General features: G+C 46.0%; 1 protein-coding gene across 5 annotated transcripts in view; it reads right to left on the bottom strand.

The window, feature by feature from the left end:
* Positions 1-16,791, bottom strand: part of ARHGAP28 (Rho GTPase activating protein 28) — a 1,060,144-nt gene that overhangs the window by 490,285 nt on the left and 553,068 nt on the right. For 2 of the 5 annotated variants that reach the window (XM_069219849.1, XM_069219850.1), the window contains exon 1: positions 3,956-4,225. The exons of 1 other annotated variant lie outside the window; for it this stretch is intronic. In XM_069219849.1, the coding sequence (XP_069075950.1) occupies positions 3,956-4,086 (131 nt within the window). In that variant the 5' untranslated portion in view covers positions 4,087-4,225. Of the gene's footprint in view, positions 1-3,955; positions 4,249-16,791 lie in introns of those variants that run through there. 2 more of the 5 variants (XM_069219851.1, XM_069219855.1) reach the window with 2 other exon arrangements.

Here is a 16,791-nt window from a genome sequence, read left to right as displayed (position 1 = left end):
ACCAAGAGTGAACATGACAGATTTTCACATTTTACATGAAAAAAGCACACTAGAAAGTAAGAGCACACGTTTCATAGAGGTGCCCAATGAGATTTGGCGATCACATGAAATTTAAATTAGGCCTGTGAAATTCATGCAGTTCAGAATTTCGCATTTTGTGAAATTCACACAACCTCTTTCAAAATGATGTATTATGCAACTTTGCATGACTTTTTAGGCAAGCTCAGAAGGTTTTACAAGACAGGAATGGGTGATAGCTGACAGAATGTGTCGCTAAGAGATTTGTTTTGTCATGGAGCATGCCTCTTTCCAGTATCCATTTAGACTTTTTTATGAAAGGTGTGTGCTTGCTTAAAAACCCGGCATCAGATATTGACAAACAAGTGGCCAGATTTACAAAGGTTTTGCTTTGGGTTTCGTTTACTTCAAACCTGACGCAAAATCCTCAAAGCAAGAGTGAAGCACTGTTTTGTATTATTCTGCATCAAGGGAGTGTTCCATGGGTGGTACATGGCCATTCCTGCAAGCACCCATAGTTTTTACTCAATACCCTATCTGCTAACAATAGTGGGTGGGGTTTTGAGCCAAAAAATAACTCCACTTGAAACCAGTCATTAAAAAGAGGGAATGCTTTTACTTCTAACTTTTCACACTTTGCATGTGTGCTCAGTATACAGCAGACATATAAAGTAAGAATGGCTTTAATATTAGTCTGAGCATCGTATTTAGTACTGGAAGACTACCCTTCCATTACAAAACTTATGCTAGACTCAGGCAGACACCTTTGAACAATGGTGTAAAGGTGGGTGTGAGGCGCTGGGGAGAAAGCAGGATAGAGCCATATCTCTGTAGATATGGTGCTTTCATGCTCTCTTCCTGTCACGCAACACAGCGCAGCAACTATGGGTTGTGTGGCAGTTTTTTAAATCTGGGCCTAAATTTCATTATGAAAGTGTAACTTCACTAAACTCTCATGGAACTTCATGAGGATTTGTGAGAAAAAATACACAACAGGTGGCAAGATCTACGTCCAGCAAGAACAGTGAAGCCAGAATTGGTTCACCACATTAAGAAGGCCTACACAGAAAGTGTAGGAATGTTAGTGTCAAAGCTAGAGCACAGCTGTAAAGCTGGAGACCCTGTAGTCTGCACACCGCATGCATGTGAAATGGCGAGACCTGGTGGAGATTACAGTGAAGTGATCTCATCTTAATGTGCTGCTTTATTGAGTTGATCTCCTTTGGGCTGTTTAATTCACCTCCCCAGGCTAGCTTTTCCAGACTGCAAAGCGGGTAGCTCTTGCTGTGGCCTGTGGTTGTTGCATCAATAGTCCTTAAGAACCAGCAGGCTCCAATGGCCACATTCAAATTTCCACAGGTCCAACCATTCTGATGGAGTATTCACTTTTTTTCTCTTGAGTCCTACACCTTGATTCTATCTGCCATCTTTCACAGACGAGAGCAATATCCGGTATACGGGTGGAGGGGTGTGCCAAGGCATAGTGCACCCCCAGGACAGGTGCGGGCCGGATCAGACCGGTCTCGGGCTGCTGCCCAATGGTGGGTGCTGCGCAAATTTTGAAAGATGCGCTCACCCCGCAGGGTGAGCCTATTGGCCCTGGGGATTTGGGGGGATGGAGACTGCTCCAGGGGACCAAGGTATGGCCCTGTTGCCCAGGACCATCCTCATCGGGTGCCGGGGGATCCTTTCTTAGGGTTGGCTCAGGCAAGGTTTGTTTTGGGGGGCAGTTTCAGGCTGGCCCATGCGCCCCTCTATCTTGAGAAGGCAGGTTAATTTCGCCTTGTGAAGTGTAACTTGTTTGGAGGGGAAAATAACCCCCAGTCTACAGTCAATGCCACAGGTGCCTGAGGGGTGGTCAACCATGACTCCTTTTAAGAATTTAAATTGTGTACGAGATTTGCCCCATTAAATGAAGAGATGCATATTGTAAATAAGTATTGTAAATGATAATGCAAAAGGAAAAATACTGAAAAGTGTGATAATGTTCTTTATATGTGTTCGTGTTGTAAATCAATACGGTCTGAGAATAGATATATTTTCAATGGCAGGAAGGTTTTCCAGTCTGCTCCGTCTCCTGGAAGGGAGGTGAGCGAGACAGAAAATAAATACAATCCGTCAGGGGGAGGGATGACAGATTAGGAACAAGTGGTGTGAATTAGTTGCTATTAGGTGGAGGTCTCGGTAGGTTCCCCCACCTGCGTTATAGTGGCAGCAACAGAACCAGGAGACTAGACAAGCAATTTCGGATTCTCATTCAACCAAATTGTGTGAGCTTGGAATTATCGTTTTTACACCGCCTGCGCTCCAAGTTCCCCATCTACCTTAATAAAGAGCGCTCTGATAGGTGGAGGAATTAGAATGTGTCAGAATCTACCAGGCATTGCCATTATGTGTTCCTGCTGTGTCCAGCGAAGAGGCACTCCCTTCGAAGGCATGGGGGTGTGTGTTTAATTTACTCCAAGCTCTGCCCTGTTCCCTCCGTCCGCAGAGGTCAACTATTATTGTAAGCACAGTATAAGAAGCATACATGCAAGAAAACAGGAAGGTCCGCATAAACACCAGAAATGCTGCTGCGGATATTATTTACTGTGACCACGTGCCCTCCTGTCTTCCTCTCGCCAGCCCCCTCTCACCGTGCCAGAGTTCAACCCGTCAGCACACTCATCGCTGGGCAGCCGCCGTGCATCATTCCAAATGCCTCTGACACACAGCGATGCCCACGCCGACATGCGCGTGACCACGCGATGTTGAAATCCCAGCTTCACATCCCACGCACCCAATGCTCCTCGCCCCCAAAATAACGTAGGTGCCAGTTTTGACACCAGCGAAAGCGATCAGCCACAGCAACAGATGCAGGATGAGGACAGGCAAAAGCTGTACAAGTCACTCCTTATTGTTTAACAACGATTTTTATCTTAGGTTGAAACACATTAAGTTCTTGTTGTTCTGAACCAATCAAACACCAACAATGACATGCAATAAACAGAACATAATCAGACACACATTACTTTATCCACGTGTTTTGCCAACTAAACCGTGCCCACCAGGCAGCAGAAATGTGCTAAGGCAATTATGCACATGGCCCGATAGTGTCAGGGGAAAACATCCCAACACATGTTAAAGATTTAACGCTGCGTCATCGTACCGCCCCACTCCCTCCCTGCAACACCCCCGCATCCACTCGAAAAAAGAAGGGTCGGCTTACAGCATCTTAGCCATGAACAAAGAAAAATGTTGAGGTTCGCATTGATTTTTTTTCTTCATTTTTCTGTTGCAAAGGGGAAAAGATGTGACAGAAAAGGGCCGACATTGTGTCTTGTGTGACGGGAAAATAGGATGCCACACGCTTCACACATACCAACAACAAACTACTCCCAGTACAGCAGGACAACTGGTAATAGATAAAGCGGAGTATTGTGTCTCCAAATAAAGGGTTATCTTGTTAAAGGCACAGCACCTAGATCCGAGATACCAGAAGACAGATGGAGATACTCTGCGCAATGAGAAGGAAAGTGACACATAACAGAGGGAGTGAATGATGAACAACGTTTATTCATTTCAAGACAGTGTTTGAACTTTTTATTAATGCCTTGCATATGTGCACCCCTTCTATCAATTCCAAAGCGGTGCTTCTTTCAGTGAACACTCCGAATAAAAGATGCGTCCTTTTTATTCATTCGTAAGCATTGTCTAAAATATTAATGTTGCTGAATATAAACCATAGCTCATCTTACTTGCGGTACGTTGTTTTAAATGATGGCATTAGTATTTCAGACGTAAGGGCGATAAACTTGAGACAGGAGAGGGTGGTATTCTAAACCAGGCATGGCCTCGTGTTGATGTTTCAGGAATGTGGGCAGCACTTTTAAATGTGCACATGAGCGCTGTCAGAACAAAGCTGGGTTAATGAATTACCCCCGAAGTCAGGGCTTACCGGATGGTCGGGGACTGTCTGCTGCGGAGGCTTTCCGGGCTGTCAAAGCCCTGCTGTAGGAAGGGTGTCCGTGGAGGGGTATAAGAGTGGTAGGCGGTCAGCACCACGCTGCCCGAATCCTTTATCTCCATGATAAACGCTGGGAAGCTTGCCCGTAGCCTTGATTCCTGTAGCCCCGATGACTAACTTGAAGCCCACTCTGAGCTGTGGACGGAGGGCGCCGGGGCTCACTCCTGACCCTGCAGCCAGCCCCTGTCAGACAGGCACCGCCCCCTGCTTCAGCGCCCGCTGCCAGGCTCTACATGCCCGCTGTCTGAAGGCGGGGCCTTTAGAACATATGCAAATATGGCCAAGCTGTGGGTGGGAACGTTTCGGGTCCAGTCACTTTCTTTCCAGTTTCTTAAAACTAAGCGAAGGCGGGGCCACCGTACCCCCGCCCACAGATAAAGTAATATCTGCATAAGCAATCCGCCCCCAAACAGACGCGATACAGTAGGAACTCTGGTTTCTCGAAGAGGACGGAAGATACTGGGACTAAAGGAGAGGGTTCAGGCCAGCCTCCTGCTGACAGCGCGTGCTGTCAGAGTCATGGGCTTCAAGGCACCTTGTTACGGAACGTAGTTTTGTTCAAACTACCAATAAAAGGTGAACAAAGACGACGTGTTCAGGTGTTTCAGCGACCACTGTCGTCTTAACCCTGGCTGTAATTTACCACACTGTTGCGGGGGATGTACCAATCAGGGCTTATAGCATCATGCTATGACACGGACAACTTTGTCTTTTCTGCAGACATTTTAAGACATGTTGATATAATTCCAGTGGCCCTGCTTATAACTAAAGCACTCCCATTTACATTCTTTCTCTATCTGCAGCAAAAATGTAAATGTTGCCATTTAGCATTCTAATTTAAAACTGCTGTGAGAGAGTGCATTTTCTACCATGTTTATTCATGATTTTGGTATACTAATTACATAGTGAATTAACATGTAAAAAGGGAGTCTTTTGAAAATGGTTGCCACAGTTAATTTCTGTTCCTAACTGAGCAAATTTCTAACTAAATGTTGTGGTTATTCTCCATAGTTCAATGCTTAAATAAAAATGTACTTGATGGTTTTATAGATGTGTCCACAGCTACCCCTAGTGGGTTGCTGCATTACGTCTTACAAGGCCATGTTTAACTGAATTCTTGAATAAGTTGAATGTTCTAATGTTTGAGATTGTTACTAATACGTGGTTTCTTGGTTTCTTCTTCGAGGATGGAAGTGAAGGTAGCAAGTAAGAAAGTTTCTTCCTGAGAAGAGAAGTTTAGACAAGATGGAATAATGGAGCTACAGACAAGAAGGAAGAGGAAAAGTTACTGTTGAGAATATGTCCTGCTTAATGTGACATAGTTGCATTTTAGGTTATCAATTAGAATTATTATTGGCTGAAACGTAACCACCACATGAACTGATCAATCATAAGCTTTTTGAAGATTAGTATAACAACCTTTAGTGAGATATTAGACTTTAGACTTCATGATAGAGACCTGAGAATTTGATGACAGAGTTCCTGCTGATGGTCCGAGTCGTATTAGCAGTGTGGGTTTAGCTGTTGTTAGTTCTGGTTCTTCTGAAGACTTACCTGATGGTGTCCACTTGCTGAAGTAGTCTACATGCTGTTATCGTTGGGGTAGAGTATAAAGTTGTAATGTTATATGTGTCTCTTTTGCTTTGCAGGTACAAGCTGCAACTTATAATTTGAGATCTGCATATTAATGATTTCTTTTTATAATAACCCGAGTTAGAGAGTGTTGGAAAATGGGTTATTGGTAAGGGAAGGTAAGTACCTACACTTAGCAATAGGCCCCTAAACTCCAGACAGAGTGTAAAGCATTCAAATATCACAAAACAGTAATTAAATAAAACACAGGAAACAGTTTAAAAATCCAAAACCAATTTATAAAAATAGATTATATTTTTATCTTTAAAATGACACAAAAACAAATAAAATCAGTTAAGGGGATCTGGAGATATGAATTTTTAAAGAATTATTGTTTTTTAGCGCCTAGAAACAAAAAGCGCCAATCGGGCCATCTGGTTGCACCTCGACCGGGGCAAAGTCAAAGTTTAAGGCTGACCGCGATGGAACCCTGCTCGGCTACAGCTCACGGGAGGCCTCGGTCAAAAGTTTACCTTCGGATTTAGAGCCTCATTACAACTTTGGAGGAGGGTGTTAATTCGTCCCAAATGTGACGGTTATACCACCCGCCGTATTACGAGTCCATTATATCCTATGGAACTCGTAATACGGTGGACAGGATATCCGTCACATTTGGGATGGATTAACACCCTCCTCCAAAGTTGTAATCAGGCCCTTAGTCTCTTTTCTGAAGATTTTCCTCAGCGGGACGAACCTGCCAGTCCAATCCGACCTCCTGGAAATCTTCTCCGGATTCGCGTTGCGGGAGCCCTCGGTGAAGATTTTTACCTTCGGACGTAGTTGTTTTTTCGAGGTGAAAATCCTTCGACCGGGGTAAACCTGGATCTTGATCCGACATCCTTGGAGCCCTCCTCGGATACGCTGGCTGGGAGGTCCTGGTCAACTTTTTACCTTCGGACTTAGACTCTTTTTTGGAGATTTTCTTTACCGGGACGAACCTGCAAATCAGGCCAGGTCGCGGTTGAGGCAAGCTGGCTAGAGTTGCCGCGGCGGGTCGGTCCCTCTATGGAGCTTTTTAAAAAAAATTCTCCAAACTTCTCCAAAGTTCTGGGTCGTCTCCCAGATGTTCTTTTAAGGGTCCGCAGCTCATCCCAAGGGTCCAGGAGCTCTGAGATGATCCTTGGGGGTGTGGACTACAACTCCCAGAATGCACCTGGCGCAAACTTCTTTTTGGCCACTGGGCAGTGGTCAGCTGGTTGATTTCTTCAGGAGTTGGTGCAGGGGACTCTGGTTAGCAATTTTTCACCTGTAGCAAACAGGGAGTCCCTCCTTGAACCAGTTGAAGCCAGGCAAAGGTTTTTTTGTGGTGAAGCCCAAGTGTGCAGCTGGTGCAGTCCTTCTGAGTGCGGGTTCCAGGTGCCGGCCAGGGGTCCAGCAGGGCAGTCCTTCTTCTCCTTTGGTTCTTCCTTGTTGGAATCTGATGGGGATCTGCGGTGTGGGTGCAGGTCTGCCAGTTTTACCCTGGCTCCTGGGTGGGAAAACAGGGGGGTCCTGATTCTCCAATCAGGTGCAGGGTCCTTCCACCTGTGATGACCACTTCCTGGGAAGTGTGGCAAAAATCAATCCCAGGAGGCAACATTCTTCAAAAATCCATCATGGCTGAAAATGATTTTTGGAGGTTACATTTGGCTGAGCCCACCCACTGGTGTGGCTAAACATCATAAACACACCCCAATCCTGCCCTCTCCTAATCTAATCAAGGGGGCACCTAGTTGTCTGGGGTTGCTGGATGTGGGGGTGTTGCTCCAAACGTCCTTCTCTGCCTTTGAAGACCAGTTTGGCAGCCCTCCCCCTTCCTGCCTCACCATCTGCTGATGGGAAATTCCCTCCCACAGGCACATCTCTTTGTGTGAAGCCAGGCCACTTCACACCTCATCAAGGCAGCCTGGCCAGGCTGCCAGAGGCTGGCCATTCAGGGCACAGTTGAACCAAGAAGAAAATGTGAATTTAATTTTATGTGTGTAATATCTTCTTTTGTAAATGTTTTGTATTCTGTATAATTCACTAATGAATTATTTTCTGCCTTGCACATAATTAGTTGTAATACATTTTGGAAAGTAATTAATCCATAAAGACAGTATTGAGCACTGTTTTTCAAAAATATCGATTTAATCTATCCCTACCTTTAGACCATTCCTTTGTTTACATATTATTATTTAACCCAGGTCAGGTTAGGGTCATCGGGTTTCCTATTTTTTGTATAACATTCATAGCACAGCAGCAAAAACAATGCAGCGCTGAAATTGTCAACTTTTCAGGTAAAGTTTAAAATTCTTTACCTGAACAAGTTATATTAAATCCCACAACTGGAAGTTGTGAGATTTATTATAACAATTAATTTGATAACAAACTCTTTGTATCTGTATTTAAGGGGACTTTAAACATTAAAATAAAGTCTCCCCATTTTAGCCTACGAAGGCCATTCACTACAATGAGGGAAAAACACATTTGGATGAAGCTACTTTTATAAGGTCCCAGCTTATAGTTACATGGCACCCAGCCCTAGGGGCACATTGGGCACACCTTAGGGGTGACTTATATGTAAAAATAAGGTAGTTTAAGACTTTGGAACTACTTTTAATTCCAAAGTTGAATTTGCACATAACTTTAATTTAAAAGCAGCCACCAAGGCAGGCCTGCCTCTAGAATTACATTGGGCACCTATGGGTGCACTACCTATGCTGTTGTCCCTAAACCTACATGCCCTACCATATACTAGGGTCTTATAGGTAGGTTAACTTAGGCAATTATAATTAGCCTAATTTGCATATCCACTTTACACAGAGCACTGGCCCTGGGACTGGTAAGCAGTACCCAGGCACAGCCAAGAGTCAGTAACCACCAGTACCTGTCCAAAAAGTGTGGGGGTGACCAGGGCAAAAAGGAGGACTTTCCTACGGAGAAATTTTCCTAAAGTTATGTTTCTAAATTCTTTTTGCATGAATCCCAATATGTTGATGCTAATTTGTTGTTAGTGTGGGTATTAACATTGAATGCTCAAGATTTATATTGACACTCTTTGAATGTTTGTACTAATGCATACATTGCCATTATTACCGATTTTGCTGATCAGTGTTATTATTTTGGAGATCATTTGCTTGATTGTTTTGAATAAACTCAGATATATTAGACATTCTAATCAACCACTATTAATTCTATATGCTTACCACTTGTGTTTGAGAGTTATTTTTGTGACATTAGCATTGTTAATCTAGGGAAATAAAATGTATAATTCTTCTTAATAAAGTGGTGTGGGTATTGTTTGAGGTTCAAGATTTTTTATTATATTGATTATTGTTGATGATTACATTCCTCATTGATGACATCCTCTCAATCCTATGTCACTTCAATCCATTGACCTCTTGCGGGGAATCCACTATTTAGTTTAAGCACTAGCTAGGATTTCGTGGCACTGCAGCAGTTATTGGTAGCAGATTACGGTTACGTCATTGTTTGATGATGTCATAATGAGGTTAGTGTAAGATTTTCTTCCTTTTCTGAAATTAAAGTTTGTTGGTTTTCTTTTTCTGAAATGGTATACGGATTTAACAAGATGAGTTGCTAGTTGCCTTAAGTGACTTTCCCCGGTTCTTGGAAACCCTCTAGGTTGAAGGGTATATTTCTAGCGGTGTTTGGTTGAATTGAGTGAAGTGATTTGCGCATGCACAGCTTGATCTAATTTGCAGATGACTGAGGTGAGTACGAGTTTAGAGGAGTGGAAATACTCAAGTAGAATTTGGAAGGAGTGGGTGTACTCCAATAGGTATGAGAACATGGAAGCAGCGTTCTTCACTTGAGTGTGGCGCTTAATGCAGGAAAAATTATCCATGTGGTTGTTGATGACAGACCTAAGGAAAGAGGTCTGGGATTCCAGAGTATATTGACAAGTGTAGTGAGACACTTGGTATATATTGTAATTTGTCCATTTAATAGACCGATCCAGTGTGATTGGTAAGTCGAGTTTGCGAGATAACTGGTGCGATTGAAATTATACTGAGACTTGGTGAGTACTAAGTTGTAGGAAGTTGGCTCTGTATATACTATTTCAAAGTAAGAAATAGTGTGCACAGAGTCCAAGGGTTCCCCTTAGAGGTAAGATAGTGGCAAAAAGAGATCATTTTAATGCTCTATTTTGTGGTAGTGTGGTCGAGCAGTAGGCTTATCAGAGGGTAGTGTTCAGCATTTGTTGTACACACACAGGCAATACATGAGGAACACACACTCAAAGACAAATTCCAGGCCAATAGGTTTTTATAGAGAAAAATATATTTTCTTAGTTTATTTTAAGAATCACAGGTTCAAGATTTTCAAACAATACTTTAAATGAAAGGTATTTCACTCAGGTATTCTAGGAAATTTGAATAATCACAATAGCATGTACAGTTTTGACAAAAATGGCAATAAGCTATTTTAAAAGTGGACACTGCAAAAATCAACAGTTCCTGGGGGAGGTAAGTAAATGTTAAGTTCACAGGTAAGTAAAACACTTACAGGGTTCAAAGTTGGGTCCAAGGTAGCCCACCGTTGGGGGTTCAAGGCAACCCCAAAGTTACCACACCAGCAGCTCAGGGCCGGTCAGGTGCAGAGGTCAAAGTGGTGCCCAAAACACATAGGCTTCAATGGAAATAGGGGTGCCCCGGTTCCAGTCTGCCAGCAGGTAAGTATCCGCGTCCTCGGAGGGCAGAGCACGGGGGTTTTGTAGGGCACCGGGGGGGGTCACAAGCAGGCATAGAAAGTACACCCTCAGCGGCACAGGGGCAGCCGGGTGCAGAGTGCAAACAGGCGTCGGGTTTCTAATAGGAATCAATGGGGAGACCCGGGGGTCTCTTCAACGATGCAGGCAGGCAAAGGGGGGCTCCTCGGAGTAGCCACCACCTGGGTTAGGTAGAGGGTTGCCTGGGGGTCGCTCCTGCACTAGAGTTCGGTTCCTTCAGCTCCTGGGGGCTGCGGGTGCAGTGTGATTTCCAGGCGTCGGGTTCCTTGAAGCAGGCAGTCTCTGTCAGGGGGAGCCTCTGGATTTCCTCTGCAGGCGTCGCTGTGGGGGCTCAGGGGGGTCAACTCTGGCTACTCACGGGCTCGCAGTCGCCAGGGAGTCCTCCCTGTAGTGTTCGTTTTCTGCAGGTCGAACCGGAGGCGTTGGGTGCAGAGTGGAAAGTCTCACGCATCCGGCGGGAAACGTGTGGTCTTTAAAAGTTGCATCTTTGTTGCAAAGAGTTGCAGGTTCTTGAACAGGGCCGCTGTTCTCGGGAGTCTCTTGGTCCTTTAGATGCAGGGTAGTCCTCTGAGGCTTCAGAGGTTGCTGGACCTTGTTGGATGCGTCACTGTTGCAGTTTTCTCCGAAGTAGGGAGACAGGCCGATGGGGCTGGGGCCAAATCAGTTGTCGTGTCCGTCTTCACTGCAGGGCTTCAGGTCAGCAGTCCTTCTTCTTCTTTAGGTTCCAGGAATCTATCTTCCTCGGTTCTGGGAGCCCCTAAATACTCAATTTAGGGGTGTGTTTAGGTCTGGGAGGGCGGTAGCCAATGGCTACTGGTGCTGAGGGTGGCTACACCCTCTTTGTGCCTCCTCCCTGTGGGGAGGGGGGCACATCCCTAATCCTATTGGGGGAGTCCTCCTTTTACAAGATAGAGGATTTCTAAAAGTAAGAGTCACCTCAGCTCAGGACACCTTAGGGGCTGTCCTGACTGGGGGGTGACTCCTCCTTGTTTTTCTCATTATCTCCTCCAGCCTTGCCGCCAAAAGTGGGGGCAGTGGCCAGAAGGGCGGGCATCTCCACTAGCCTTTGAGGCTCACCGCCAGGTGTTACAGTTCCTGCAGTGGGAGGTGAGACGCACTTCCACCCAGTACAGGCTTTGTTCCTGGCCACAGAGTGACAAAGGCACTCTCCCCATGTGGCCAGCAACATGTCTGGTGTGTGGCAGGCTGGCAAAAACTAGTCAGCCCACACTGGAAGTTGGGTATGTTTTCAGGGGGCATCTCTAAGATGCCCTCTGGATGTATTTTTACAATAAAGTGTACACTGGCATCAGTGTGCATTTATTGTGCTGAGAAGTTTGATACCAAACTTCCCAGTTTTCAGTGCAGCCATTATGGTGCTGTGGAGTTCGTGTGTGACAGACTCCCAGACCATATACTCTTATGGCTACCCTGCACTTACAAAGTCTAAGGGTTGGCTTAGACACTGTAGTGGCATAGTGCTCATGCACATATGCTCTCACCTGTGGTATAGTGCACCCTGCCTTAGGGCTGTAAGGCCTGCTAGTGGGGTGACTTACCTATGCCACAGGCAGTGTGCGGTTGGCATGACACTCTGAGGGGAGTGCCATGTCAACTTAGTCATTTTCTCCCCACCAGCACACACAAGCTGGCAACCAGTGTGTATGTGCTGGGTGAGGGGTCCCCAGTGTGGCATAAGACATGCTGCAGCCCTTAGAGACCTTCCCTAGCATCAGGGCCCTTAGTACCAGTGATATCAGTTACAAGGGACTTCCCTGGATGCCAGGGTTGTGCCAATTGTGGAGACAAAGGTAAGTACAGTTTAGGGAAAGAACTCTGGTGCTGTGGCCTGGTTAGCAGGATCCCAGCACACTTTCAAATCATAACTTGGCATCAGCAAAGGCAAAAAGTCAGTGGGTAACCATGCCAAGGAGGCATTTCCTTACACAACCCCCCCCCCCAAATGAAAGAGGATGAGACTAACCTTTCCCAATAGAGTCTTCATTTTCTAAGTGGAAGAACCTGGAAAGGCCATCTGCATTAGCATGGGCAGTCCCAGGTCTGTGTTCCACTATAAAGTCCATTCCCTGTAGGGATATGGACCACCTCAACAGTTTGGGATTTTCACCTTTCATTTGCATTAGCCAGCTGAGAGGTCTGTGGTCAGTTTGAACTACAAAGTGAGTACCAAAGAGGTATGGTCTCAGCTTCTTCAGGGACCAAACCACAGCAAGGGCCTCCCTCTCAATGGCACTCCAACACTGCTCCCTGGGGAGTAACCTCCTGCTAATGAAAGCAACAGGCTGGTCAAGGCCATCATCATTTGTTTGGGACAGAACTGCCCCTATCCCATGTTCAGAGGCATCAGTCTGCACACTGAACTGCCTGGAGTAATCTGGAGCTTTGAGAACTGGTGCTGTGCACATAGCTTGTTTCAGGGTGTCAAAGGCCTGTTGGCATTCTATAGTCCAGTTTACCTTCTTGGGCATTTTCTTAGAGGTACGTTCTGTGAAAGGTGTCACTATGGCTCCATATCCCTTCACAAACCTCCTATAGTAACCAGTCAAGCCAAGGAATGCCGTGACTTGAGTCTGGGTTTTTGGATCTACCCAATCCAGAATAGTCTGGATCTTGGGTTGGTGTGGCTGAACTTGGCCTCCACCTACAAGGTGTCACAAGTAAACCACAGTACCCTGCCCTATATGACATTTGGATGCCTTGATAGAGAGGCCTGCTGCTTGCAGGACCTGCAAAACCTTCTTCAGGTGGAGCAGGTGATCCTGCCAGCTGGACCTAAAGACAGCAATATCATCAAGATAAGCTTCACTAAAGGACTCCAAGCCATTAATGACTTGATTCACCAACCTTTGGAAGGTGGCAGGGGCATTCTTTAAGCCAAAGGGCATTACAGTAAACTGATAGTGCCCATCAGGTGTAGAGAATGCTGTCTTTTCTTTTGCTCCTGGTGCCATTTTAATTTGCCAGTGCCCTGCTGTCAAGTCAAAGGTACTCAAGTATTTGGCAGCACCCAATTTATCAATTAACTCATCTGCCCTTGGAATGGGATGGGCATCTGTCTTGGTGACAGAATTAAGTCTTCTGTAGTCCACACAAAACCTCATCTCTCTTTTGCCATCTTTTGTGTGAGGTTTGGGGACTAAGACCATTGGGCTAGCCCAGGGACTGTCAGAGTGCTCAATGACTCCCAATTCCAGCATCTTGTGGACTTCCACTTTGATGCTTTCCTTAACTTGGTCAGACTGTCTAAAAAGTTTGTTTTTGACAGGCATGCTGTCCCCTGTGTCCACATCATGGGTACACAGGTGTGCCTGACCAGGGGTTAGGGAAAAGAGCTCAGCAAACTGTTGTAGGACTTTCCTACAGTCAGCTTGCTGTTGGCCAGAGAGGGTGTCTGAATAGATCACTCCATCTACTGAGCCATCTTTAGGGTCAGTGGAGAGGAGATCAGGGAGAGGTTCATTCTCAGCTTCCTGGTCCTCATCTGTAACCATTAACATGTTTACATCTGCCCTGTCATGAAAGAGTTTGAGGCGGTTCACATGGATCACCCTTCTGGGGGTCCTGCTAGTGCCTACGTCTACCAGGTAGGTGACCTGACTCTTTCTCTCTAGCACTGGGTAAGGGCCACTCCATTTGTCCTGAAGTGCCCTGGGAGCCACAGGCTCAAGAACCCAGACTTTCTGCCCTGGCTGAAATTCAACCATAGCAGCCTTTTGGTCATACCATATTTTCTGGAGCTGTTGGCTGGCCTCAAGGTTTTTGCTTGCTTTTTCCATGTACTCTGCCATCCTGGAACGTAGGCCTAGTACATAGCCCACTATATCTTGCTTAGGCTCTTGAAGAGGTCTCTCCCAGCCTTCTTTGACAAGAGCTAGTGGTCCCCTAACAGGATGGCCAAACAGAAGTTCAAAGGGGGAAAACCCTACTCCCTTCTGAGGCACCTATCTGTAGGTGAAAAAGCAGACATGGCAAGAGGACATCCCATCTCCTTTTGAGCTTTTCAGGGAGCCCCATGATCATGCCCTTCAATGTCTTGTTAAACCTTTCAACATGACCATTGGTTTGTGGATGGTATGGTGTGGTGAATTTGTAAGTCACCCCACACTCATTCCACATGTGTATAAGGTATGCTGACATGAAGTTGGTACCTCTGTCAGAAACCACCTCCTTAGGAAATCCCACTCTGGTAAAGATACCAATGAGTGCTTTGGCTACTGCAGGGGCAGTAGTGGACCTAAGGGGAATTGCTTCAGGGTACCTAGTAGCATGATCCACTACTACTAGGATATACTGATTCCCTGCCCTGAGGCTGTGGGAGGTTCAAGTGGACCCACTATGTCCACTCCCACTCTTTCAAAGGGGCCCCCCACCACTGGAAGTGGAATGAGGGGGGCCTTTGGGTGGCCACCTGTCTTACCACTGGCTTGACAGGTGGCACAGGAGGCACAAAACTCCTTGACTTTCTGCGACATGTTGGGCCAATAGAAATGGTTGACTAACCTCTCCCATGTCTTGGTTTGTCCCAAATTCCCAGCAAGTGGAATGTCATGGGCTAAGGTCACAATAAACTCCCTAAACTCCTGAGGCACTACCACTCTCCTAGTGGCACCAGGTTTGGGATCTCTTTCCTCAGTGTAAAGGAGTCCATCTTCCCAATAGACCCTATGTGTTCCACTGATTTTTCCTTTGGTTTCCCCAGCAGCTTGTTGCCTGAGGCCTTCAAAAGAGGGACAAGTTTCTTGCCCCTTACACAGCTGTTCCCTTGTGGGTCCCCCTGGGCCTAAGAGTTCAACCTGATAAGGCTCCAACTCCATGGGCTCAGTTCCCTCAGAGGGCAGAACTTCTTCCTGGGAAGAGAGGTTCTTTTTCTTTTGCTGTGTTGAAGCTGGTTTCCCAGTCTTCTTTCCTTTTCTCTTGGAGGGTTGGGCCATTATTCCAGGCTCCAACACCTCTGTTTCACCCTGAGCCTTGCACTGTGCCCTTGTCTTGACACACACCAGTTCAGGGATACCCAGCATGGTTGCATGGGTTTTGAGTTCTACCTCAGCCCATGCTGAGGACTCCAGGTCATTTCCAAGCAAACAGTCTACTGGAATAGCAGAGGAGACTACCACCTGTTTCAGGCCAGTGACCCTTCCCCATTTTAAAGTTGCCATAGCCATGGGATGCACTTTAGTCTGATTGTCAGCGTTGGTGACTGGATAAGTTTGTCCAATCAGGTATTATCCTGGGGAAACCTGTTTGTCTGTCAACATTGTGACACTGGCACCTGTATCCCTCAGGGCTTCTACACTGGTCCCATTAATTAAGACTTGCTGCCTGTATTTTTGCATATTAGGGGGCCAGGCAGCCAGTGTGGCTAAGTCCACCCCACCCTCAGAGACTAATGTAGCTTCAGTGTGAACCCTGATTTGCTCTGGGCACACTGTTGATCCCACCTGGAGACTGGCTATTCCAGTGCTAACTGGAGTAGTAGTAGAAGTGGAACCTTTCTTGGGACAGGCCTTGTCTCCAGTTTGGTGTCTCTGCTGATTACAGCTACGACACCAGGCCTTTTTGGGATCAAAGGTTTTACCCTTGTACCCAAAATTGGATTGTGAGGAGGCTTTGGACACTCCCTCCTGTGCGGGTTTTTGGGGCCCTGTAGAAGACTCTTTACTTTTACCCTTGGAGGTCTCAACACTCTTCCCCTAGGGAGTTTTTGTGACCCCTTTCTTTTGGTCACCCCCTGTTGAAGTCTTGGTCACCCTAGTCTTGACCCAATGGTCTCCCTTCTTTCCCAATTCTTGGGGAGAAATTGGACCTAGGTCTACCAGATGCTGATGCAGTTTATCATTGAAACAATTGCTTAAAAGGTGTTCCTTCATAAACAGATTGTACAGCCCATCATAATCATTTACACCACTGCCATTAATCCAACCATCCAGTGTTTTGACTGAGAAGTCAACAAAATCAACCCAGGTCTGGCTCGAGGATTTTTGAGCCCCCCTGAACCTAATCCTGTACTCCTCAGTTGAGAATCCAAAGCCCTCAATCAGGGTAGCCTTCATGAGGTCATATGATTCTGCATCTTTTCCAGAGAGTGTGAGGAGTCTATCCCTACACTTTCCAGTGAACATTTCCCAAAGGAGAGCACCCCAGTGAGATTTGTTTACTTTTCTGGTTGCCCAAGCCCTCTCAAAAGCTGTGAACCATTTGGTGATGTCACCACCATCTTCATATTTTGTTACAATCTCTTTGGGGATTTTTAGCATGTCAGGAGTATCTCTGACCCTATTTAAGTTGATGCCACCATTGATGGGAGCTAAGCCAATCTCTTGTCTTTCCCTTTCTATGGCTAGGAGCTGTCTCTCCAAAGCCAATCTTTTGGCCATCCTGGCTAACAGGAGGTCATCTTCAT

This window comes from Pleurodeles waltl, chromosome 2_2 (assembly GCF_031143425.1).
Source record: "Pleurodeles waltl isolate 20211129_DDA chromosome 2_2, aPleWal1.hap1.20221129, whole genome shotgun sequence".
In the NCBI taxonomy this organism is placed as follows: Eukaryota; Metazoa; Chordata; class Amphibia; order Caudata; family Salamandridae; genus Pleurodeles; species Pleurodeles waltl.
This window is presented reverse-complemented; position numbering and strand designations above follow the sequence as displayed.